Below are 27,593 nucleotides of genomic sequence, written 5' to 3' on the forward strand. Positions count from 1 at the left end.
GACCTTGAGCAGAATTCTCGTATTTAGCTTGCCAAATGCGTTTATGTTCGGCGCCGATTCCGCTTTTCACGAAATTCACGGTGAAGAGAGCGTACGCAGGTGTAGAGTTCATTGATAGTCCAGAGTGCTGAATCAAAATCGCCCTGGTCTTTTTCCACCAGATTGGGAAGCAGCCATGATTAATGACTGAGCCGAAGGGAAACGGGGAAGCACAAACCGAAGTCCTCTTTATGCTGATATGAGTTGTACATTAACGTTAAAAAATAATAAATGAAATTTTGTACATTTGAATTCGTTCGTATTCTAAGGAAGTAACTAAATATAATTTTTCTCTTTAACGATTTGAAAGCGAATAATTGCGCGATAATAATCATGCAATTATTAGAAACTAGATATGCGACGTTGATAAGTTATTTCTATATAAATTGGATCCTTTGGGATGTCTGTTATATTTGTAGATGAAAATTATTAATTCTATTTATATTTTAAATAATAATGAAATAATTTTGTTTAAATTTTTTTTACAAATGCGATTTTAAGAATGCCGGTATAGCATTTGCCATCTAATTTTTCCCATGAAAATTTATGCTTACTCAATCCTTGTAAATTATATAAGGCAAGAGGGAGATCCGAGGACGAATGAAAGTGCATAGCAAATTTACGTGGTTGACATTTCTTTGATCATTTTAGGTGGAAGCGTTACTAGGGTTACTTCCGTCACTTCTCCCAATGCTAACCTTTTCAAATCTGGTAGAAAATTTAGCTAGATAATAGCAACTGACCAAGACGACGTTTGGCTTTCTGGGGCTCCGTTGTGTCGCAATGCTAAATGGGTATTATCGAGGAGTGGCAGTCCAAATCCCCTAGTCAGTGGAGCTAAGAGCTCGGCGGCTTCCCATTTCTACTACTTCCAACGGGCCCTGTTGGAAATCCAAGGTAGGTGCCTTTGTTTAACAGTGGATATCCTATGACTGAAATGATAATGATGATGATCACAAAGGCCATGTGACAGAAAGTAATCAACTTTCTGAAATAACAAAACATTGTAAATCTTTGCAACCTCATTCGCTGACAAAGGCGTCAATAATTTTACAAATCTTTTTTATTGCATATTTGCTTTGAGGAAGTATGTGTGTCAAGTATTTGACATGTTGCAATACGAGGTGCATTGCGTAAGTACTATGTACGTCTGTAGAATCGATTACCATCTGTTACGAGAAAATGGACGGTAATTTTTTAAAAAAAAGTGGTAAGAGCCTCATCACAACAATCTCTACTGTTAAATTTGTGGTTTAAAAACAATGAACGATTCTCGAAAATTTAAGATGGACTGACGTCTTGAGGACTACAGTTACACCAGACTTGAAAACGTTACCAGCAAATAAGTTTCTTTTAAATACGTTTTTAAAAACTAAAATACGGTTTTCATCCTGTTTCGTAACTACATGTCGCTATGGCCGATCTCGACCAACACATTATCGTTGTTGAAAATCATGAACTAGTCAAAAATCGGAATAAAGTATTTATAAACTGTTGCGGAAAATAACAAATTACTTTTTAATAATATTATTGTTTTTATTATTTTTATAAATTTTTTCCAAAGATTTAGATGATTTTTAAATTTTTATTTAATAGCCTTACATGATTTTGTACAAAATCCTAAAACATGACGATGATTTTTCTTAAAACTATACATATCTTCTGTTGTAAGCAAATGAGTTTTAATTAGCACATAAACAAGGTTAATTGATACAGTAGTATTATAAAGTAAACGCGTATTTGTACAAAGTGCTATGTTTTAAGTAATCGTAAACATACATACATACAATAAATGTTATCAATAACTGTTAATATATTTTAACTGATTTCAATTAGTTCTACTATATTGAATTTCTTCTCCAACACCAGACTTAAATTTAGCAAACTAAATAAAACAAAAACAATACGAGTAGATAGTAAACACGAATTTACTGTTACGAATTTCGGAATTTTCCGTCGATATTAACACTAAATAATCTATATATAGAAGCAAAAAATGTGTTCATTTGCATTTTAATAATTTATTAAAAACACCATTTTAGTAACTTTGTTATAAAGAAATTCATTTGTGGAAAAATAAAATAGTATAAAAAGAAAATATGAAGTATTATATTAATATTTTTTAATGATATTGTATTTATTCTTTGTCGGCCTGCAATCCGAATTGATTTTAAATAAGCCAAAAAAACCAGTGCAAATTTTAAGGCTTCATTGCGTTGAATGGTCGGACTTTACGGGAGTGGAATGAACTGGCGGGCTCGAGTACCGGCCATAGTATCGGCGCGTCGCTCCGACACAGCGCACGCGCACCTCACTGATACCGAGGAAAGGTATAAAAGGGCACGCGCCCTTACTGGAAACCACTTCAAAAACTTTCGTCTAACAAGTACGATCTATCATGGATAATTCTACCAACATTCTACCAGCACACGGACATGGCCACGACCACGAAGACGATGCCCACGGAGTGGTTTTGGCCAAAGGAGTCTCCATGGCGGTTCTTTTCTGTGCGTCGATGATTTGTGGTATCGTTCCTCTTTTCCTGGCGAAACGCTTCCGGTGGATCTCCACAGATGAGGCAGAAAACTTGAAGTCGAAAAACCGTGTGGTAATGTCTTTGCTGTCCTTCGGAGGCGGAGTTTTACTATCTACCACATTTCTACATTTACTTCCTGAGGTTCAAGAGAATGTCACTTATTTGCAGAGTGAGTAATCTAAATATTTTACATTAAGATGTTTTACATATAAAATTAATTAATCCATTGTTGCTATTCGTTTGAATCTTATAAATGTTTTAACCGGTTCCATTTAACACTGCATGCAACAACGTAGTTGTCATAGATCAGTATTGCTTTAGTTTATAATTATAGCAATAGACAAGTTTATAAGGCACTATATAATATGAATATGACATGAAATGAATAAGAAACGGGTATTTAGTTACTGTGTATTATGTTACCATGCTATGTTCTAGTTCATGTTAATTATTTTATGACTAGAGGCTGAATCGTGAACAGGATTTAAACGCGAAGTAATATGTAATATGGAAACCGATTAACATTCTTTAATTATTCTTTACAATTGTCTTAGATCGCGTTTACTGCCGTTCGTCTCGTCTCGTATTGTTTTTAATTTTAAATCGTAAAAACATGCATAAGTTAAGATTACTTTAACATTGCATTTTACATTGTCAGTTATTTAAGTAAATACCAAACGTAGATAAAAATCTAGGCTCAGAATAAAAATTAAATTTAAAAAAAATCAATACCAATATGTAATGTGAATATTTTTATTGACAACTATCTTCCAAGGATTAATTACCTCTTTATTAATTTGCCGCGTACTAATAACATTGTAACAGCGATTGGGACCAATACGATATTTTTCGCTAGTATTTATAAGTCTTTTGTGGTGATAACATAAAAATATTTAACATCTTATTTAAAATATACTTCATTATGTATTTTATTAATATTCGATGAACAAAATAACATCAACAATACTACGATGATATTAATATCATCGTAGTATTGTTGATGTTGATTTACTGCTCACAAGCGTTATAAATTTAGTTAATGAATAAATAGATAATGACATGATAGTGATAATGAAAAATAATAGACAGATAGATAACTAAGGCTTGTATCAAACAATAAAAAAAATCAAAAATTGCACATCTAATTTTAAATAAGGAACCAAGTTTTAAACATTATGAATAACGTCTAAGGTTCGATAGATTCGGGTAGAAGTAGTTCGTTCGAGGGCATTATCTAATAGATTGGCTATTGCGCAAGAGTGAATTGAGAATGGGTATGTATGCCGATGGCCTCCGAGACCAATCTCAGCAAAATGATGATTTTTTGTTTTATATTTTTTTTACTGTATAGATAAATAATCTATAATGATTTACTTATTAAATGATTTTGCAGCAACAATTATTGCAGCAGTACACTCTTAACAATATTGTCAAATAGTTAATTAAAAAGTATAATTTTTTAAAATTATGTTCTGAAACCTGTAACATAGTTACGATGCGTATACTTGTGTCTGGGCTTGGCAATGATTTACGCTCGTCTGTTGGCTACTTACAAACTTATTACCTTAACTCGCCTTTAATCGAATGTTTACGAAACAAAATGTTTATATCGATTTCAACGGTATTTCCTACAAGTTTACGCTGTGATCTTGACAACACTTTAAGGAAATGGTATTTTGTATACCATTTTAAAAGAAACGTGACTTCTATATATCCATCTTATAAACAAATAATCGGTATATTCAAATAAATATTTGTTCATTATTTGATGTACGTAGAAATTGTATTCACACGTAATTGAAAGCTAATGGTTGTCTATATATCCTTTGTATTTCTTTTATCACATTTTTAACATCGGTATCCTGGCACGAGGCATATCTCTTTTGGCTCTTTTTCATCTGTAGGACGTACACAGCTAGATATAGGTCTTCCCAATAAATTTCTAATAAGACCCGTTGCAAGCAGCCGGCTGCGGCCTCTGGCGACCTTAACAAGGCTACGCTATCACTCGTCACGCTATCGCCTTAAAGTGAAGAGAAGGAATTGGGTTCCTGTTTATTTTATTTTTCTCATTACGTGGTTACGGTTTGCTCCGTTGGCTTCAGAGCTATATTCTTTACCAGTTATATCCCTTTCTAATTAGCCTAGAGACTATCTGTTTTATTATTTGTTTCTTTGGGAGATAGCTGAAATGGGTATATATCATCACCATCATGATTGTCACGATAATCGGTCTTGGGCTGCCCATAAGCTATATTCAATTGATGCTGGGTGCTGTTAGCCTTTCTGGCTTTTGCAACCTTCCGATACCTTGGCTATGTCATCGGTACACCTAGTGGGAAGCCTACCTATAACTCTCATCAACACGTTGTAGTTACTACCGTCGGTTGAACCAGTGATGTGCCCCGCTCACTGCAAATTCAGACGAGCAATTCTTCGAACGGCGTCGGAAATCTAGGTTCCTTTGTATACATCCTCATTTCTAATTCGTTCTCGCAGCGAAGTTCCGAGTATATTTGTCCCCATTGCAGTGGTTAAGAATTCCTCGGTGTAAACAAAGATCTAAGTTTGGGCAGTCAATAGAAACACAGCGTTTTGATTTGTAGGTATGCTCGAAAAGGTCGAACTCGGTAGCCTCGATAGCCGCTATTATCAGATTTCAACGGATTTATGCGCAATTTTTGTCTTATCATTTTTTTATTACAAAACTGTGTAGCAATGTTGTGAAAGAGCGATAGTAAACAACCCTTAGGTGATCGTCCTCTTGGTCTAGTCGTACTAGTTTGCGTAGGCATAGGGTTATTGACCGCGTGTAGGATTGCAAATAAAACAAAAATTACAAACGCATCAAAAATATGAACGAAATTAAAAATAAATATATATTTATAATTTAAATAATATGTAAATTTAAATAAATAGTCCCTAACGAATATGCAGTAACACACAAATATTACAGTTGTATTGGAATTAAGTATGTAGTTACGCTTTGTATAAATCGGAAGTGTATCCTTCGATACTAAATGTATTCGAAAATGTCCCAGTTTTATAGCATAGTTAATCATTCATTTAACAGCAGATTAAGAATAATTTAGTTAATTATTGACCCGTTTGCGAGGTCACAAATTTTGACCGCTCTTGAATTTTTAATACATGTTACATCATTTCTTAATTTTGATAATATTGTCATACTTAAGCTTAAAAAGAACAAATAATGTATAATATTTTTTTCGTCACTTATTTTATTTAGAATTGCGATAACACGTGATAGTTTATTAAGTGCAGTTAAATAATTACATATTTATTGACATGCGTCATTAAAAAACCAAAAAGTAACTTTGTAAAAATTAATTTTGCGGTAGAAGTACGGAAAATGAATATTATTAAAGGCATTTTAGTGGAAAAGACATAAAATGAACGAATTAAAATCAGAAACTGAAGAAAAGTTAAGTCTTTGGGACTGAGAACTTTTAACTTTTATAGTTAATACCATGAACTCGGGATTTTCGTAAATAAATGTTGCAATTAAACATGGTTACATTTGGTGAAGTAGATCATAATCCTATAATTACGAAAAAGAATGTTAAAAACTTATGTTTTTTTTCGATACATCTTTTTTACTTATTTAGAAATATAATAATTTGATATACGAGGCTATGACTGTGCAAATATAATGTTATTTATTTTTACCAGACGTCGTATGCGAATCTAACAATTAGCCCATTACCAATTCAATGAAGGAAAATACAGAAACCGTAGCGTCCGTGCCCGGCATACAAATACGTATCCCCCGGTTAATTACTATTATTCTTTTTATCAAACGTTAGGCATTCCGTTTGATAAAGATAAAGTAGTTAGGTTATATAAACTTATACTATATGCGTTGATCTTGGCCGTCAATGAATAATCTACAATAAGAATTAAAAAAAAATGATATTTTTGCAATTTTAGGACATAAATCATGACTAGAATAGCAAATTAAAACAAAAAAAATTAATATACCCATATCTTATAGCATATATTATAAAGTATATTATCACGTTTTTTTTTCTAATATATTAATAAAAACGGAGACCTTCAAACCTTTGATCTTTAATATTTTCGATGTAGCGCTCAACGAGATTAGTTGCAGTTTTATGACTCGAACGGTATAAGGAAAAAGCGGGGAGTTTACCTATTACGTGTTAAGATACCTGGAAATACAATCTCGCACGCTTAGATCCTTTTTGTTAAATATGTCGTTATGCATTAAGACACGAAATACTTCAAGTTTTAATGCATCGCCACTTTGAATGCATTATTAGTTACTCATGTGGCGTAGATCACGTTTTTTGTTCCGTGTCTGGCCATACGTTTTATAAGCAAATGTTTAAATGCAGAGATGTTCAAAGAAACCACTTAAATAGTATTTTTTAGTAAAATCGTTTTTTTTTATTTTTCTCTTTAAGCACGCGCTTTAATAAAAAAATAAAAATAATCAGAGAACACATTTAACATTTTTAAGATGTTGTTACAAGTTTTAAATTAATTTATTATTTGAATTAAAACTGCATTAAAACTTATTTATTATATATTTGTCTTTATTTTTTCTTTTAAACTAACTCTATTGTTCATTTATAAACTGACTCTTTTCCAAAATATTGATCAAATCAATATCCATTCATAAATGTTGAACAAAAAAACATATGTTTAATATTAAATATTTCGATATAATTTTTTATTCAACAACTCCTACTCGTATATCTAACATACTTCGTACTGTCAAATGTTATTGCTTTGTCGCATTTAATAGAAAAAAATTATGAAGTATTTCAGAGTACTTTGACTTGATTTTACGCGTTTTCTACTTCGTACACTGCAAGAGCTTAGTATTAATGTGATTATATTATAATGTACAATAAATTTTCAAGCTTTGTTTTGTTTTTGACGGATTTTAATAAATTTATTATGTGATTTATATAAGCATTTTTTAATCTATTTTACTAATCTTTTTTTACTAATTTCCTCAACTTTTATAATATTTTTTCTCTATAAGAAACTTTTTCGTAGCCTAACGATAATCTGAAAAAAAAAATCAGCGCAATGAATAGAGCCGGTCGCCAGTTTTAAGCTTCGTCAATTATTTTTATTTTATAGAATATCCTTAAATATTTTAACATTTAAATAGTTCAGTTTATAATGTAAATGTTTGCAATAATAATATTGGGAGTAGTACTTAGTGCCATTGGGTTTGGATTTCGTCGTATTTTCGTTGTATTTTCGCATAAAGTGGTCTAAGAGTAAAATGAACTATTATCGATTGAGATTCCAGTTCGTGCAGCATTTAATAGCGCACTAGCGAATTAGCAGACAGATTATCTTAAAATATTTACTCAGTATTAAGGAAGGCGATCTGAAACGTGAAGAGTGTTGTATCACATCAAGTTTTTAAATGCAACATTCCTTGTCGCGGGCCATGTCTGGTTTTCGAATTCAGAACGGAATTTTTTACTCGTTAATTCCCAATTTTACTCGACGTCGATTTCGTTTCACGGAAACCTGTCGATTTACGACTATAGCGGGATGTATTTGGAAAAAAACTTGTTAATGTTTTTGTACAATGTATCAAAGCTTTAATGTATTTTAAACATTGTTAATAAACCAGCCTGTTGGGAAAAGACACCGTTAAGTAAATTTAATGAGGAATCTGTTTCTCATAAATGAACCGACCATTTTACCTCTATCTATATCATCCTTAGTATCCCTTTTATATTAACTATTTCATCTTCCAAAATTTTCACCATCTAGCTGATATGTCTCCAACATTATTATTTTACCTAAACAAGTCCGACCTATCAAACTTGTGGGTGGACGTTGTACGCTGTTCTTACTGATACATAGCCACCACTCCTGAATCTAAAGATCCCAACGGACCTCTGTTCTGCGCGCTTTATAGCCTGCCTACTGTTACTTCAACTTGCCAATTTACTTGTCGGATGGTTACTTTCGTTCGTCTACGGATCTCCTCGTTCCTGATTAGATCTCATGGAGAAATTCCAAAATACCAACTTCCTGTTGTACCGAACGGCATTCAATTTTGGTTTAATGACGCTGTAGCTGTTGCAAAATCGGGCTGTTGCAAAATACTATGAGTTGAATGCCCTGTCTGTTCTGTTACTGGTATTAAAAGATTTATTACATTAATACCGACTCCGTTGACCAAAGAAATTAAGATAAGAATAATTACTCTGTTAGTGAGACAAAGATAGCTCTAGACGTAACTCTTGATTATTTAAAATCAGACCAGTTTACAGATACGATCCTAATTACTTAAGCTGACATTCAGATGGTACTGTCTATAAAGATACTCTTATATTGCTATCATACGTTTTAGTTTGGGCCAGTAATTCGCTGTAAAGCCACGATTTTTTAAAAAAAAAACCCTATTACGTCACAGTATAAACATTAGAATAAATAACCTAAAATTTTCTAAAAAGTAACGTTAATCGCAGAAAAAATGTCATTCGTTAACATTTATACTGTAGCAGAATATTTTAATTAAACAGATTTGTTTGTTTGTAGAAGGTTGTTATTTAAAACAGACTTATTTCTATTCTGACATAATAGACGGCCGACTACAGTCTGAGTTGCTTTAATAACCAATTAGTGTTTGTCCGCGACTTCGTTTATACAAAACGATTTTTATTTAAAAGGGCTCGTTCGTTCTTACTTCGTTTTAACGAGTACCACGCAACTATTTATATTATTTTGCTGTTATTTATATCAGCATATAAATTTCGAAAATTATTGTATGAGGAAAAAACTTAATAAAAATAAAACAACTTAATTTATATAACATAACGTTTTAGACTAACTTTACCCCCAAATATTTATTTGACTTTCAATATTTTTTATACTAACAGTTTTTGATAAAAAAATTAAAGTATGCAAGATTTGACTTCTTAGTCATTTCATCGTTTGTGAAGATCGTATCCGTCTTGAAACGCCTTAACGGAATCGATGACAAGTTCTTTCCATATTATCCTATCCTCTGCTTTCCTCTGGGCAGTAATAATGAAAATACCAGTTATTTATTTGACTTGAACAGACTAGAGGCGTAGGTGAACTCCCACATAGTCTTTTAAGTGAAAGTAGAAGGTACTTTCCCTACAGTCAGTAGTATGTCGAAGTTATCTGGTTGTCTGCAGCCAATCTGGACAAAACAACTTAGGACGTAGTACGTAGTGGAGAATCTTAAACCAGGCCTGATCGATAATTGCAGGACTATAAAAAACATAAATTATGTAACAGCAACATTTTTTGCCGTATAGGGTTTCCTTTTTACATTTCCATGTATTTGTTTAGTAGATATTTATAAACTACAGTTATTTACACCAACTGAAGAACTAATAATGCTTATATTTTTTTCAATTCTCAAATAACTGCCATTTTTCCTTGAAGCCATATCGATAGAACATTTAAACAAAATTACGTCGATTTAAGAAACCGCTGTGAATAATAAAATCGTGCGTTGCATAAACATGCGTTTCTTCTCTGTCATGAGGCGAATACTGTAACCGTAACCTCTCGGCGGTTTAAATGTAAACCTATATGGTCAACAGTATGGTCTTGTAAATCGGGTCATAACTTTAAATAAAAATCAGTAAAATATTATCAACATTAATTGAAAAGACTAGTGTCTTTAGCTTACATACTTTTTTAGCTTACAGTTATTATGTAATGTTTTTTAGTCATTTACAAATGCTTGACCGTTAGCTTTTACATCTTCAACAGAAGTGAGGAGGACTCAACTCATTGATCGGCTGTAACATTATTTATTACACCCGACTGAGAGGCCTTGTCTTTTCTTTACGGGCTGATTTCCCAAACTGACGATATTGTGTACATTTTGGGTCAAGGCGATTGGGAGGTTAATAGCTTAAAGAGCTAGTAGGTAGACGTGAGGTAACATCAGCTTGAGCGACCACTCAATGAAAAATAAGAACATTTTTAGTGCGTTAATATTTTTTCTGATCTCGTTTTCGGAGCCCCTCGTTCTCCCTTATCTTATTGTTGGCATGTCTTTAACATTCTTTTTAATAATTTTTTTACACATACTTTTTAATATTTATAGTCATCTTTCATTCTTCACATAATCTTTCATTCACTTTTCTTACGTATATTAAACCTATTGCTAATAACGAAATAATTAATAGTTATAATACAAATAAAATAAACTTGAAAGGTCTTTTTGAAAGAATTTTTATTTTTCGTTTGAGGGAAAAAAACGTAGTACATTTTAAAATTCGCGTGATGTACATTGATAAAAGGCATTGCTTTTTAGACATAGATCAAAAAGGATAGATTTGTTATCGCTACATTATTAGTGCAATATACAAAGGGAAAACCTGAGCCGAGGTTGATGAGGGAGTAGACCTTCCTCGTCAGTACATGGTTAATTACTCTGGTTTAAATGTTAATGGAAAAAAAAGGTTTTCTTTAAGGCTTCCGGCGGATCACTTATTTGACTGTGATTGATTCTCCCTTATAATAATGATTGATCTCGATGAGTCAACCCGTTTAATCACAAATTTTTTTTATAGCTTTAACTCTCTTTTGACTAGACCTCACATTATAACTTATATCCATAAACTGCAAGAATAATAAAATTACATTACGTACGTACAATCCACGGGCAAGTTACAATGGACACAGTTACGTAACAAACAGATGAGGCGATTAAGATATTTTGTGTTGATGTCATGTTTATAACTTGTTTTATTGTCCAGTGAGATATAATCTTAACTATCAATGTTTACTGGCGATAAACTTGTGTCAGATTACATTTTTCTTTGTCTTCAAAATATACAGAATAGACTTTTACTTTATTATACAATAAATATAATTCAATAAATATAAACACGCTACAATCAAAGAAAAGTGTATGTTGAAAGTCTGCGGGGAAAACCTCGTGTGAACGCCCGATTGAATTAAGAAAAGTTTTGAAAGCTATAAGATTTTTTTAGACGATTGGCTTACATTCTCAACGTAAACGTAAGGAATAGTGAACTGCAATTTGAAACTTGCTTGGTAACAGGTACTACTACTTCAAAATGGCAGTTATGAATTCCATTTTACATGCTTCTCTATGATGGCCTGGTTTTTCCCAGTTAACATTATGATGGTTTACCTTGTTATTAATCAAATTATATGTTTAAAATACTATATCTCGAAATCGAATCAGGAATGAGGAGATCCATGTACGAATTTAAGTCACCGATTAAGCATAGTGGATTGGATAGTTCAAGTGGCGATTGGTGTCAGACCACACCGCGCAGAAGTGAAGGTTTCTGGGAACTTTTAGAAATCTATGTGAGAGGCCTGTCTCCAACAGTGGACCTCATGCGGCTAAATTGATGATGATATATCGAAAATAAAATTAGAAATTTAAACTGCATCTATTTAGAAATCGAACAATATTTTATACGAAGACACAGATGATGTCAAACGTAAGGTATGATTCACAGCCAAGTTATTGGTATTCGGATCGAGATCCACCATAAAATTCACACACGTACACAAATATTAGGACATTTAACGGAACCGTACTTTCTTATTGGCAACATCGTCGTAAATAAATATGAATTAAATAAAAAGTTAAACAATTATTCAAAGATAACACAAAATACTATAAGATCCTTCCTCATTGTTATAGAATTTTGTGAATTTAAAATTAGTTTTTCAAAAAACCAAGCAATAAACTGTTAAAAAACATTACTTTATTAATTAAATTTAAAATTATTTAATGTTTGCCTGAACGAATCAAATAAACCATAAGATAAATCCTCCATTGTTTATATTTGTGCCAGACGTCAAACGCCTTACTTCATTTCTAAGTTAAAAGACATTATTAATAAAATTGATGACTCTCATAATTATCTAATGTTTGTGCACTACAATACTTATTGCTTTAGTAATAAATGCGGTTATAACAATTATAACGTCAAATTAATAAGCTAATTTATTATCTTTCAACCTTTATTTTTTTTACGTGTAATGTTCACTGTGTAATTCAGCACAATATTTTAAAATAACATCGCAGTTTCACTTCATTTTTAAGCACTTACGTCTTTCTGATTTTGAGTAGTTAGTTATTTATAAACTTTGTGTCCTGTTTTGTTCTGTAGGAACTATTTACCATATATATAATGTCAGGACTCTATGACTTTCGTATTACTTTGTATTAGAAAAAGCATTAGGTACAATCAGAAGCATTTTCGAAGTGTTTTATGCACTTATGGATATATTACTGAACATGCTCGAAGCATTGCAGTGGGCATCTATCGGCTGACACGATGATAATGATACACTTCAGTGTTATTCAATTTAATCATTGAAATATTCTTAGAACATTTAATATTGATATTTTTTTAATTTACCGAAAATTTCTTTACCTGTATATAATAGATCATAAATCATTAGGATAGTGCGTGTTTTAAATAATATTCATAGTCAAATAAGTTCTTGAATTACAATTGCTATTGTATTAAAGTCGATAATTCCTGGAGAAACTACGTTCTCACCTGCGAAATAAACGTCAAGGTTGGCAGCATGGCGACATATTCGAAATTATGTCTAGGCAGGTAGAAATTGAGACAAAAAGCAGGCCTTCGTGTCGCTGTCACGCTGCCTTTCGACAATTAATTTAGTTACGCACAAATTTCATAATTCAATAATTTTCTTCAATACTTTAAACTTCGCAATTTAATTAAAAAATTTTATTGCGTAAGACTGCAAATTATATTTTATTGAACTTTAGCCTAAGGCATACTGTCCTTTTTTATTTAATATCCTTTATTGAATATATTAGAAAAGAAATACATATAAGTAAAATAACATAAAAATGCTGTGGGCAGTCTTATTACTCATAGCAATTTCATACAGACAACCATAGTAAGGAAATAAGACCAAGTACCTGTTAATCCACGTGAAAACGAAACATACATGTATTTATTTGTAGATATGTATATTCATACATTAATTTATATATATACTAATTTACACACTTGCCTTTTCAGGCACTTCTTAGTCAAAGAAAACGAAACGAAACATAAAGAAAACGAAAATACATAATTAACGGATAATTTGCTAATTAATTATGTATCTGTTAAGATATAAGTATAGATCAAATTGTCAATAATTTTTTTAATATGCTGCGATTTCGAACCCTGTATTTACAGGTAACGCATTCCACAAGCAAAAAGTAATTAAGATACCTTTTAATATTACAGTGAGAATTTATTATTAAATTCGTTTATTAAAAAATTCACACATTAAAAATTTGTTTTTAAAAACTGACCGGTAAATATTTTGTATTCGTTTTGAGTGAGACGAACACGTCATAGTGACACAACAGACCAGTCACATTTTCCCGCCCATACTTTCTCCTTTATACTCTTAAGATTAAACCTCAACAGGAAGATCTGCACAGACGATCAGGTAGTGCTGCACTTAATGCGTATAATTGCAATCTCGAGGTAAACTTGTGGAACTCGCGATAAATTCTGTCTTGCGTAATATTAAAACTTTCTTTTAATAACACATTAATTAAAAGAAAGTTTTCATAAAACATATTTACAGATATATTTACATGGATATAAGTTCAATAAATACGATAACACGTTTAACTTATATTTCTGCTATTTTTATTCAGTTTCCAATGTGACATGAACAAGTAATCATTCTAATTATTTCATATTTAACAGCATTTAAAATTAGTTACAAATTGATCATCATCATTGTAACTGCTACACGATGTCCACTATTGGACCTAGTCCAATATAGTAGATGTTTTAGAGTCATCTAATGAAGTCTATGAGCAAGATCTATATCTTCCCCATAAATTTCTTATCTAGCGTCTTGTAATAGAGTTGTTACAAGGTCATCTATCCACCTCGGTGGACAACCTTCGCTGCTATTGCCGATCCGTAGGTTAAACTCCAGTGTTTTAAGCCTCCGGGTGCGATCTGTTCTGCGCGCTATGTGGCCTGTGTCCACTGTCGCTAGACGGATGTCGGTTACTTAAAAATTACATTAAAAAAGTCCATGGTTAAATACATATATATTAAAAGAGATTATTTATTATAGAAAAAGAATATTTGTCAAACATTTGATAAACACAAATAATTTTAAATTATATTTTATAATAATAGCACATGCTGATGTCGATAATTTGCGAGTGCAAAGAATAACACAAAAACTAATATCATAATTCATTTTATAATATAAATTAAGATAGAATATTCGATGTTTATGCTAATGATGTCTAACAGGTTTCCGCGACCTTGTTACGTCATAACTAAAAAATGGAACTGTTTTGCAAAACAATAAATAATGCGTAATTCATCTTTAATTAATCTCTTTATCAATGGGATCCTTTGTTTGTCTTCCGTATGCGCAGTCAAGTACCAAATTCTAGGTTCTTTGTCCTCGCGATACTAAAATATTTTCATGCATACGTATGAGTTGGCCGACATACCGCATTACGTATTTGGGTGTGCATTGTTTCATTCATTAATTGTAATCTGATAACGTTAAGACGTACGCATTTAAAAATTCCTTGAGGTGACATTTTTGTTATAATATTTTTCCATTTTCGCAACGTTAACAAGTTACTTATTTATTACTATAACTTAGAGAATTGCCGTAATTACTTTACAAGAATTTGTGTCCACATTTTAAGTACGCTTAATAATCGTAAAATTCACCATATACAGTAAAGTTTTCCGCGACATATAAGACTTTTATACGTTTCGGCTTCGAACACATTGTACGGAAGAACTGGTAAAATATTGGAAGCTTATATTTTTCGGCGACCAACTGATTTGACTGACGCAATAAAGAAAAAACAAACAATCCACCGTCTACGGCTTCAAAAGACTTTCGAAAAACAGAAACGCCTAGAGTAAAATACTAGCAGAATCTGAGTTTATGGGCCATGACCCTCAATCATGAGGAGAATACTAAGAAGAACAGTTAAAATTATAAAAATTAATCGCTGATTGACGCCTATATAATTTTTGGTATTCATCTGGCAATGGCTGTATTTTACTCGCAGTAGGCCTGCGTTAATAGACGACATAAATATTAAAGATTCTTGATGCCAGGACTTCCTGGTTTCTATCCCTGTTCCCTTTTTACCTTTCATACAAAAGTATAAAATCCTTTCAAAGTATTTATCTGTACATCTTAGTATCCTGCATTAATAAGCGTTACAGGAAGAAGTCTCTTATCGGTAAGTCCCCGTGGTTAGAAAAAGTTCGCGTTTGTGGTTATTATATATAGTATATGAAAGAGTAGGATCTAGTAAAATAGTTCTCGTGGGAAATAAAATAATGGATCTTATATATCATGTATTGTACTTTCGACTGCCCTCTCGTGTAGAAAATGCTCAAAGAAGTTACGCGACATTTGGCCGTCAGAACAGTCTTTTGTTGGGTTTTAAAAGTATATTGTGAAACAAGAGAAATAAATGCATTTAAAAAAAGCGCACGTATCACACGAAGACAATAAGACCGTAACCAATTTTTGCACTGTCGAAAGTTTAGCCATGGATAAATAACAAATCGTGATTTTTAGTCCACCTTTTATTTTCTTTTTGTCAGCTCTTCTCAAAGCATTGAATCAATGCATCTTTGAAAAGGGAAACTTTATTTTTACAATTTATTTCCATTACCTTATTTGAATCACGAAATAAATGTAATATCAATCATTTAAAACGTTTCAATACATTTTAATTGTTATATACAATGATTTAAGAAAAGCCACAGTATTTTTAATTTACATATAGTTTAAATTGATAACAAAATAACTGAAAATTTACAAGTTACACTGATCTTTAATAAAACTCATCGCGTAGGTTCTTGACACATAAAAAGGCTATAAAAATAAAACAGATTTGCTCATTTCGGGATTCAAAATACAGTAGTTTTGTTTATCATTTATTTTAAATAGAGTAATTTATATCTCAGTTTTGTTTTAACTAAACGTTTATTACGCAAGAACCATATTGATGATTATTGAAAAATTGAATAATCATTTCCATTTCAACCGTAAGATGTCCACTTTTGGACATTGGCCTCCCTCCTAGATTTACAAGATTTTTAACATACCCTGCTAAGCCATTACTATGACTGCTACCCCTGCCATTAATAGTAGAGCTGTGGTGGACTGGAGGCCTTATTTTTTTATAAATTTTACGGGGTCAAGTGCAGATTTTTGTTATTTTTCGCATGCTGGATGGCTAGCACAACTTTTAAATTTTAAATATGTTTAGGAGATCCTACTCGTATCTTTTAAGAATAATTTTCCCCTTACTCGACACTTACGGCAACTGAGAGAGAAGAGAAAATATTTTGTATCTATCTGCTTACCGATGCTGAAAACAGTTAATTAATTGATTTAATCTTAATATATTACGAATGTAATTTATCGAAATGAAAATAGATTCCGTCAACGCATATGCTAGGATGTTTCTAAAAATGTAGACAAAACAAATAGTAGAAAGGCCTGACGTAACCTGGCGGCGCTTAGGGAAATACGTAATTTACAATTCAGAGTACCGGCGCTGCACAAACTGAATCTTAAAGCTGATCGCCCGACGATCTAGCGCACACTCGGTGCTTAAATCTTCCGCGGTAGATTCCGCTTGAATGTTAATTTATGTCTTTTAACGAAAACAAAATTGCAACCACAAATCTGATGGCCTTCACAGAACGTTTTGAGTAAATGCAACAATAAAAACTTGAATAAATCCGGCTATAATATGTATTAGCAAATTTAATGGTCATTAAGAATAATTGTTATCAACATAATTTTCCTATCAGCTATTGTAAGAATGCTTCTCTTTCGATCTGAATTAGGAATTTTCATCATTATCATTTTAGCCATAAGCACTTTCATTGTAGAACACAGAATTATAAAGGCTACACGGCATTGGCCTAAGATCTCTATGGAAGCTATAATCGTGATGCCTGGCCGGCGGGTTCTTGATCAAAGTGTGGTATTATGACAAGCAGAGGATGCTGCTGCCCATCTTTAGGAAACTTGTTTACGAGCGGTAGCAATCCTATATTATAGATACACATAGTGTGAATTATATAAGATTATATCCCGGGAATCGAACCCGCAGCCCACGATATCAAGTCTCAGTCGTCTAACGCATTTTTATGCTGACTCCTAACTTTCTACTTTATAACAACCAATTAAACAATAGTTACTCAAGGAAATAAAAGACGCAATTTGATTAAAAAATTGTGTTGATCCACATTTTTTTATGCTTTTATTCTTATAATTCAAATTAAAACAATTTGTTTAAAAAACAAACTAGAAATCTACTAAGTATACTTTAATAAATTGAATATGACATTTTTAGATGAATTTCGAGATAATAAAATACAGAGTAAATTCTTATTGTCTTTAAAATATAAATGTATAAGTAATTAACATTCATAAAACAATTATATCAATAATGCATATCGCGTGTTTAATTAAAATTGCGAATTATAATAGTTTAGTAACATTTCTTAAGGAAAACGTCGTTATCATCGCAGAGAGGAAGTGGAACTAACCGAATATGGAAAGTATGGGATATGCAATAGTGCCAATTCCGCTAATTATTTAAAACAAACCTTTTCCTCAAACCTTTATTCATCGTTTGATGCAGATATAGTCACTCCATTGAGCAGGTTTTCAATTGAACGAATGTATAAATAATTGATAAATACAAAAGCATGTAGCATAGCGCTTAAATATTAAAAATAGCTAAAGATTAAGGTAGTTATTTACATTTTTAATATCGGGACATGTAATTCCTCTCAGAGAAGGCATGGCTCTTATAACACTGCGTGAGTCCTGGCATCACTAGATGATGACATATAGGCTCTGTATTTTTAAACAGGAATGTGAAAAAATTAACCATACTTCAGAGTGATCACATTTATTTTATTATTTATTTCTAAATAATAAACACCATTACTTAATAAATAAAGTTTTTTTTTTTAATATCATAATGATACGACTTTAGTATGTGATAAAGAAAAAATAATCATAACTGTTTTGTTTTAATAGAGGACAAATGTTTGAGAGCAATCAAAACATTTAAAGGACAGACAGACAGACAGCTGTTTTAATTTACATGTAATTTGCATAGGATAAGATTTTTTTCCTTTTTGCTTCAAGAATCCTACATATTTAATCTCCGTAAGAATGAACGAAAAGATGAAAAAATGGTCAAATTGATCGAGCTGTTTTCGAGTTTTTAGGTTAGAAGCTCATTTCGATTTCTTTACAATAAATGCTTTTATCTACGCTATATTTTCTTGAACCAATAACTTTTTTGCATACTTAAATGTTATAATGAATGTATGACAACAAAATGATGAAATTTCACTTGTACGTTATTGTTGTATAAAGTTTTGGGTGGCATGTCAGTACGAGTAAATGCGACGTCTCAAGGCCAGACGCGAGTCGAGCTTAAGCAATGCTGTCACGCAAACAATTTTAAGAACTGCGTTTATTTAATAATGTAGTAGAGGTACCATGATTTATTTCAAAACATACGAAAGTGGCATTAGATTCTGCTTTTATTTATCGCCTTTCGTTTAATATACTCCAGAAGAACCTTAAAAATTAAATAAAACTAGTTCATATTAGTTATTTACCATACATATTTATTAAAAATATCCAACGATTAAATAAATTGCGAAACGAAAATAAAATGTAAAAGCACCTGCGAAAGTGTAATTAAAATAAAACACGTTATAATACAACGCCATAATTTAGTCATAAATCCTTGAACCATAAAACAATGACCGTAGTTCCGATTTGTACGTTGATACCATAACGAAGGCTTTTACTGCGTTGCTGTACCGCGTAGCGTTGTGTACAAAAATGGAGACGGATGCTCGACTGCCAGGCGCGCGATGCAAATGTCAAGGTTAAATCATTCGAGCTGATATAACCGGTGAGTAATTCTCATTATATTTGACATATATCTGTCTTGTTATATATGTTTAAATATATTTAACATATTTTTCTTTTTATCGTATAACGTCGATAAATTTTGTTTTATTTTATAAGCAGCAATACTGACAAACTATTGCTGGCGAGAAATTATTTGTTGGCACAATAATATGGTAATAAAAAAATTGGCTACATTAAACGCATTCCAGTTATGACTATTACAATAATATAAATTTCTTTCGTGATTTTTCCTTTAGGTTTGTTACAGATAAACCTTTTTTTCGTCGTCCACTACTGAATGTAGGCCTCCCTCCAATAGGACCAGGTGGAAGGGGACAGCATCCTGCGTCTTCCGGCGACCGTAAGAAGGTCGTTTGTCTACCTTGTGGGTGGAAATCCTAATTTGTGTTTGTCGGAGAAAAAGTTTGAGGAAGAAAAAGTCGGATTGAAGACCATGGATCGGTCCATGGTCTTCAATCCGACTTTTTCTTGAACTCCCTCGAAAGCATCAGTTCGGACATTTTAAATAAATAAAATATCAATGTTTTTCTAAAAAGTAAGAAGAAGCCATCGCCTAAAAATTTAATAAACAAATTTTAAAGCAAAATTGCAATTTGAATCAACGTTATAAACTAATGTTTAAATGAACAATAGTACAACGATTAAGGGTACTCGTTGAACAGTCATTATCATGGTAAAAAAAAACTAAAAATCGACGTTTATGATGGCATTGAATGAAACTAAGTAAGGCCGCGAACCCTGACTCGTAGCGATATTAGGCGATAGAAATAAACGACGAAACCAGACGCACTAGACAGAGAGAAAGTATAATCGTATTGAAGGTCTCCCTTGTCAAAGGTCATTTAAATCTACCTCATGTGTTCCGGTATGAGACAGTTGCACGTCTAATGAGATATATTATTTTTTGTGTGAAGTTAACAAGCAAAAAACAAGAGGCATGTTGCGCTCTATTTTGTATCATCTTTATTAGACACCATCAGATGAAGATGACGCCCATTTCGTCATCTGACAGCATATTGCCTTATTGTCTTATATTGCGTAACAGAGACAGTATCACCTGAATGGTATTTAATCAGTATGCGTAACACTCCATCAGTGAATGCTATTATTTCAGCTATAGGACATCAACTACCAGAAAAAGACCAACCCCAGAAATGGCTTCTGGTCACCACTCCACAACCTCAAAATCCCAGCGGCTTATTATTATGGCGTAAATATACATATTAAGACGGGCGTATAAAATTTTATTTTATCGTAAAGGAGACGTGGATAATTACAGACATGGAATATATTTATTAAATCGATTAATTTATTCCCATATGTAGTTATCAAAATAGGATCATACAGTACAGTAACCACTTGTAAGTCATGAGAAAAATGCCAGATGAGTACAAGTTGGTTGAAACTACAATCATTGTTCTTCCCTATAACAGCATCAACCTTCAACTTTACTCTTCGAGAGTTCCAAACGCGTTCTGATGTCAAAAGAGCTCACAACAAGTTCAGACGAGTTTTTTTTTGTGATTACTTTTACAACATCTTTAAGGCAGTAGTTTTCATTTTCATTCGTTCTCAAGCTTTGTTATCACTTTAAAATCCTTTACACTATAACAGGATTTTTTAACTAGTATCTGTTTAAACTTATTAAATTCATTACATAATAACGCAGAGACACTACACGGAAATGTATTTTACTATCGTACACAGATGCCCACAATAGTATATTAATTTCATATACTCTAAAAGAAAATGAATAAACAGGTTATATTTATTTCTATTTTATTAATATTATTATGTACGTAGACCCGACTATCGTATGTACATCGACTATATACCATCAGAAAACATTTTTCACAAAACATTTCTCTTAGAGTCTCTATCTCTTACATTACAAATTGCAAGAACCGCTCTCCTTTGTAATACAAAAATTGTATTGGTATCAGCAGTATTGCCATATTCAAGTAACCTGCATGGCAAAATGCCATTAAAATAACTAAAATACACTAATCCAACCTTGTTAACATCTATCAAGTTAACTATAATCCTAATTAAAATAGCATTCTAATATTAATGCTTTTAATATTATTTTGTACCTTAGGTTTAACATATCCGGCTGGGTTTCTCGTAATATGTAAATACCTCGCTAGAATGTCGCATTAATTAATTATAACGCCATACATAAACATCGAATCGTTGTTTTAACAGACGGGAGGTCGATTATAAATCATGTAGTTACAATTATGATTAAGTCAAGAATTAGTTCCGCTAATTTTAAAGTAATATTTGAACAACTGACCCGCTTTTTGGATAATATTAATTTTTATACCTTTATGGTATGTACTACGTTTATATTCTTAAATTTACAACGTTTGAAACGTATTTATAAATATCTTACAAAAGTCGGAATTGAAAATAATTATGGCAATTTATCTTTAATACTATAATAATTGGTATTCATTTTTATCACTAAGTTTTACCGCAAATTTATGGCTATATGTCATTTTTTAAATAAAATATAATTAAACTTTTTTTGACAATTAATAGAATTTGTAATTGTAAATTTATCAAAATAATCAACTGTAAACAAATTTTAGTCTGAGGGAAAATTAAAAATAAGGTAATTTTAAACTTCGTTAATAGATTCAGGTCACTTTTAGCCATAGTTGGTAGGCAAAACTTGGCTGTACAGACCAACGTGGCATATCTTGGGAAGGTTTTCGTGTGAACCGGGTCCATACATTTAATTAATAATTTAATAAAATAACAGAGCAGTCGTAGCCCAGCTGTGAGGACTGAGACTTAAGATCGTTGGTAGCGGTAGGAATACAGTCATATAATTTATGCTTTGTGCATTAATTACATAAGATTGCACCACCGCTTACAAAGAGGATAGGCAGCAGTGTCCTCTGCGTAGTATAACACCATACAGCGATCGCCCACGTGCCTGAAAGGCGTGGTGATTATGGTATATCCCCCATAGATACGTTTGGGTAATGCCTATGCGCCTATGAACTGAAAAAATTAAATTAAATAATAATTAAAATTAGAATCAAATTAATTAAATTATAAGGTAATTCATAAGTATCGTCATAATGTTTTATTAAATTATTATTTATAGATTGTGAAAACGAAGATACCTTTCATTGTAGTAATAATCGAAATCGAAATTTAAAAGCCAACGTCGGTTGCAGCTATAGAAAGCTCGGCTATTGAAACAACCCTGCCTCCGGTCCGAGGTCGCCCGGATTTTACTCCTTTCTTTTTATATAACAGCTCTGTTGTTTCACAAATTTTTAAAGGCATTGATTTCACAAAAGCACGGCTCTAAATGGAAATAACTAACAAAAAAAGGTCGGCTTATTTAAACGAGGCATTTTTTAACATCTTTTTTCTCTTTTAACTTTATATAATTTAATAGAAGTAGTTAAGGAAATGTTTTACGAGACGTTCTTAAATACATGTATATAAACTAGCAGAATTTATATTCATTTTCAATAAAGAATCTGTCGATTTTATTTAGAGCTAGGAAAATGCTTACGTACATGGTGATTGGTTAGATGTGTAGAAGTTATTGGCCTATTGCATTCCTATAGAAAAAATAAATTCATGTAACATTTTTCAAAATGATCACTTTATGTAGGTTAATTGGAAATAGATGAAAAACTTGCAAATGGGCCCTACAATTACGTCTTTAAAGCATTTTTACACCTGTAACCAATCACCTGTGTAAGTTATTGGTACCGCAAAACATATACACGAGAGTGATACATTAGTTCTTTATTAAAACGCTTATATGACAAAATCTTATTATGTATCACGGATATTTATGAACATTGATTAGAAATATGGGATCCTATTGTATTATATTAAAGCACAAAAGAAAATAAACGTATGCATTATTTTTACAAGAACAATTATCCATTTTGCAGGTACCGGTACGCTGCGAGAATTTGATTTCTCCCTTCCGCCTCTGCTAATGTGCTGCGGTTTCTTTATTATGTATCTGGTGGAGGAACTAGTTCATATATACATCCATTACCGCGAGAGAAGAAACGGTCAGACCGCCCCACTTGTGAGAAACCTCAGCGTACGGAGGAGCAGAGCCAGTGGGGCCGAATTGAACGGTGAAAAAAGCACAACGAACTCCACCGCCGACCTTATAGACCCTGTTTCGATAAAGAAGGCGAAGGTATGTAACTTTTTTTACATAGGGTAACAAAATTAATTCGACACAGACGAAGCAAATACCACTTTAATCGATCGGAAACAAATAGTTGTTTCCAGTAATTAATTTCTTGTTATATATTTAGGCTTAATATACGTTGAAAAATTTTAAAAGATTTTAGATCAAGCCTGTTAAAAATAAAATTTCGTAAATAGAATTGTGAACGAAATTTTATCCAATTCTAATAAAAAAATCTTTAATTGCCGCTGATTTTTTTTTGTAAGCAATACAGCAAAATTAAGTAGTCTTTCTACTAGACATATTCAAATATAGATTCTCTAGTAAATTTAAGTAGATAAAAATGTAAAACTGAAAACACATTAACATAATAAACACCATATCTCGTATCCATTGTCAATTATATAGTATTTTTATTGAAATGATCAATATCATTTCCTTATTTTTCTTATCGGAAATAATGTCCCGAAAATATATCAAAAATAACTCTCAAAAATTTGTGATTTATTTTTCATGCATTAAACAAATAATTTTCGTTGGAATAAATTAATAAGTTTGTAAAGCTTAATAATCTTTTAATAGTAAATTAATAAACGTTTAAAAATTTTAGGATCCGGAGTTAAACCATCATGGTCATTCTCACAATCACAGTCATATGCCCATAACTAAAGCTGATGACGTCACTTCTGCATTACGCGGATTACTAATCGTACTGGCCCTTTCCATTCATGAATTATTTGAGGGTCTGGCGGTTGGATTGGAATCAAGCAGCTCTCATGTTTGGTGAGTCATATTTATTAATTTTCGCCATCTATCGACGAATAGTTAAAACTATAATTACGTTTATTTTTAAACTACTAGATGTCTCTACTGTCGATTACCGTTATGGATTAAAAAGTTTGCGAGTTTAATTTATACTACTTAATTTATTTCAGGTACATGTTGGGAGCAGTTTCCGCACATAAACTAGTCATCGCCTTCTGTATCGGTGTGGAGTTGATTGCCACACGTACAAAGACTTGGCTCTCTGTTATATACATCACAACGTTTGCTATAGTATCTCCATTGGGTATTGGCATTGGTTTGATATTAGTAGGAGGACAAGGTGCAACAGCGGCCGGTGTTTACTCTGTAGTCCTACAGGGTCTAGCATCAGGAACGTTGCTGTATGTCATCTTCTTTGAAATATGGAAGAGTGACAGAACTGGTATTCTACAATATTTCGCCGCCGTCGTAGGATTTTGCGTTATGTTCGGTCTGCAGATGCTAAGTAAGTTCTGCCTCACTTATAAGGTTTCATGAGGATTTTTTTATCTATTTATAATTGGTGCAGACATAATTTTCAATAAAAACTTGCCACATAAAAATATTAATGATTTTTTTGTTGTTTTTGTAAATGTTAATTGACGTTAACAAAAATGTCTATGGTAATGAATCAATTTCTAATGGTTTTGAAGCAAAGGCATTTTTCACTTAATTAAACAATTAAATATATAAAGATAGATGTTTTAATATTCTATTTTCTTTGTTCCAGCGGGTCACTCTCACAGTCACTCTCACGGAGACGACCACGGTCATTCCCACGACCACGGACATTCTCACGATTAGTAAAAAGGTTAAAAATTTTGATTTGCCGTATAAAAATAAAAAATACAGCCTTCATGATTTTTACTTTCAATGCGTTCGTGTTAATAATATCAGGGAAATAATTGTGAATAATTTGTAAAATATGGTATGCAATTTAATAATTGTATGTAAATACATTTGCAAATTGCTTACAATGTAAATAACAACTACGACGCAGTTGTTTTATGAATTCTAGAGTTTTAGAGTTTTAAATAATTTTAAGAACAAAGTGTGTCTATAATGTTTGATAATTAATAATAGTTATTGAGGCTTTTATTACATTAAATCCTTGCCCTTGTTGCCCTTGAAAAAAATGTGTAAGTATTTGTTTTGTAAAATTCATATTTATTCGTTATAATTTTTCTTACTAAAACTTGTTTAATATAATTTTGTTTCACAAAAAATAACAACATTTTTTAAATATTGCATCATATTGCCTATTAAGAATATGTTTTGCATTTGAAAGAACCTTTATGGCAATCATTGTTATCTATAATCGTAATAGTGGTTCTCATTATTTCTACAAAAAACGTATTTTGAAATTAAATATTATTTTGAGACTATTATAACTACTGTAAATTGCAATAAACTTATTTTAGTTACCAACTGATAGTATTCCTTACGATTCATGTGCCATTAAGGGTATAGGAATAATTTTTATATTAAAAACAACATAATAAAAAATCTTTATTGGTGCGCGTGGTTATCATTTACAATGATGTCTTAGTAGTTTTATTACTTGTATATATTTTTATTTTTTTTAGTTTAGCTTATATTATATATTTTTATTCTCTAAACAGGAATTATTTTTCAGAAAATGTTTGATAATATTTCAGAGATAAAAGGTGTGACATTCATCATCTAGTCAGTATAAATACATGTTGCTCTGTATCGACGAAGTTTCCTATGATTAAAGTATGTCCATATCTTGTTTTATAAAATTGGTAATAAAATGTAACAAATAGGGAATATATTAAAATGTCCTCAAACAATCAAAATTACTTCAAAATCTTAAGGTACTATTTATTTATTTGTTTTGATAATTCTTTGTATCTGTTAGTAATTGTGTGACTGTGATATAATTATTGTGAAACACAAGAATAGTTCGTATAATGGCTGTAAATATGTAACTGTAAGCATAAGTACAAAGTTTATTGTATCGTCAAATATATTTTTAAATGCATTTTGTATTAAATAATAATTAAAAACATCGTCATAAAAAATTACGGATGTTTTATTTACACAGACGTGAATCACCTATAAATTAATTTAATTAAAGTCTCAAAACGAGTAAAAATGTGGTGGTGGTCAGGATTTTGCTGAGATCTATAAACTAAGCGCCCTCTTCGCTCTGCTACTTCGAACTGGTGGAATCTGGAAATACAACTTGGGAGGACTTTTGCAGAGATTTGTATTTAAAAATCTAAAAAAGATAGACTGCTTAGTCTCATTATTTTCAAATAAAATTGTTGTACTCACCGAGAATCAATACGATGAACGATTTAATGAATTTTGGTCTAAAAATTTGTGTGGACCGATGTTGGTGGTCAATAGAGAACGAATAGTTATATTTTCTCTGATAGCAAGTAAAAATAATTTCCTACACAACTCCTTCATAGTTTCTGATAAAAAAATCTCATGTGTACAGGATCACCTTAACGTCAAATTTGTACTCAACAGTCACTTGGGTTTTATGGGCAACGAAGAAGCTACCTTTCCAGCAGAAAACGCAGTATTTCCTTTTGTTGTAATTTTTTTAGATTTACCGAACTACATAAAAACTCAACCTCTACTCTCAACAAGACAGACAATAAACAATATATTTTAAATGCGATCCTTCACACCTCATTCATTGGACGAGTATTGGATATAATTTCTTACCGATAAAGAAAAATAAATAATACTAGAAAAATCATAAGTAATGATAATAAAGTGCAAAGCCTATAGTAACTTTAATCAAAGAACATTCTTTGTTTAAAGGTACTACGCAAGCATTTATTAAAGGGAATTAAAATCAAAAGTATAATTATAATATGCAGAAAACAGAGGTACATATTAATTACCTTATTGCAAAATTATTCGATTCGGTGTTTATTACCTAAGGTAACGATTTTTCTAGCTAAAAGATTGTTAGGCTTGACGTTTTACATGCAAAGCTAAAATTTTTCTTTACGCTTGTATACAAAGAAT

The 27,593-nt window shown here is 31.6% G+C and overlaps 1 protein-coding gene across 1 annotated transcript; it reads left to right on the top strand.

Moving 5' to 3' along the window:
* Positions 1 to 2,332: 2,332 nt before the first annotated feature.
* Zip89B (Zinc/iron regulated transporter-related protein 89B) lies at positions 2,333 to 25,701 on the top strand. Its single transcript, XM_068763087.1, has 5 exons — positions 2,333 to 2,744; positions 23,524 to 23,783; positions 24,388 to 24,560; positions 24,713 to 25,047; positions 25,312 to 25,701. Exons 1-5 carry the CDS (start codon positions 2,438 to 2,440, stop codon positions 25,383 to 25,385), a joined length of 1,149 nt encoding a protein of 382 aa, XP_068619188.1. The 5' UTR covers positions 2,333 to 2,437; the 3' UTR covers positions 25,386 to 25,701.
* The last annotated feature ends 1,892 nt before the right edge of the window (positions 25,702 to 27,593 follow it).

Source organism: Battus philenor, unplaced genomic scaffold (genome assembly GCF_028537555.1).
Source record: "Battus philenor isolate CCGP_79_NKW_IND1 unplaced genomic scaffold, ilBatPhil1.0.hap1 SCAF_17, whole genome shotgun sequence".
In the NCBI taxonomy this organism is placed as follows: Eukaryota; Metazoa; Arthropoda; class Insecta; order Lepidoptera; family Papilionidae; genus Battus; species Battus philenor.

What these genes read in the sequence shown, in the direction of transcription:
- Zip89B (XM_068763087.1), top strand. Translation starts at nt 2,438, where the DNA reads ATGGATAATTCTACCAACATTCTACCAGCACACGGACATGGCCACGAC. An exon ending in TTTCGATAAAGAAGGCGAAG is followed by an intron (nt 23,784 to 24,387) that starts GTATGTAACTTT and finishes TAAAAATTTTAG; the next exon opens with GATCCGGAGTTAAACCATCA. An exon ending in TCAAGCAGCTCTCATGTTTG is followed by an intron (nt 24,561 to 24,712) that starts GTGAGTCATATT and finishes AATTTATTTCAG; the next exon opens with GTACATGTTGGGAGCAGTTT.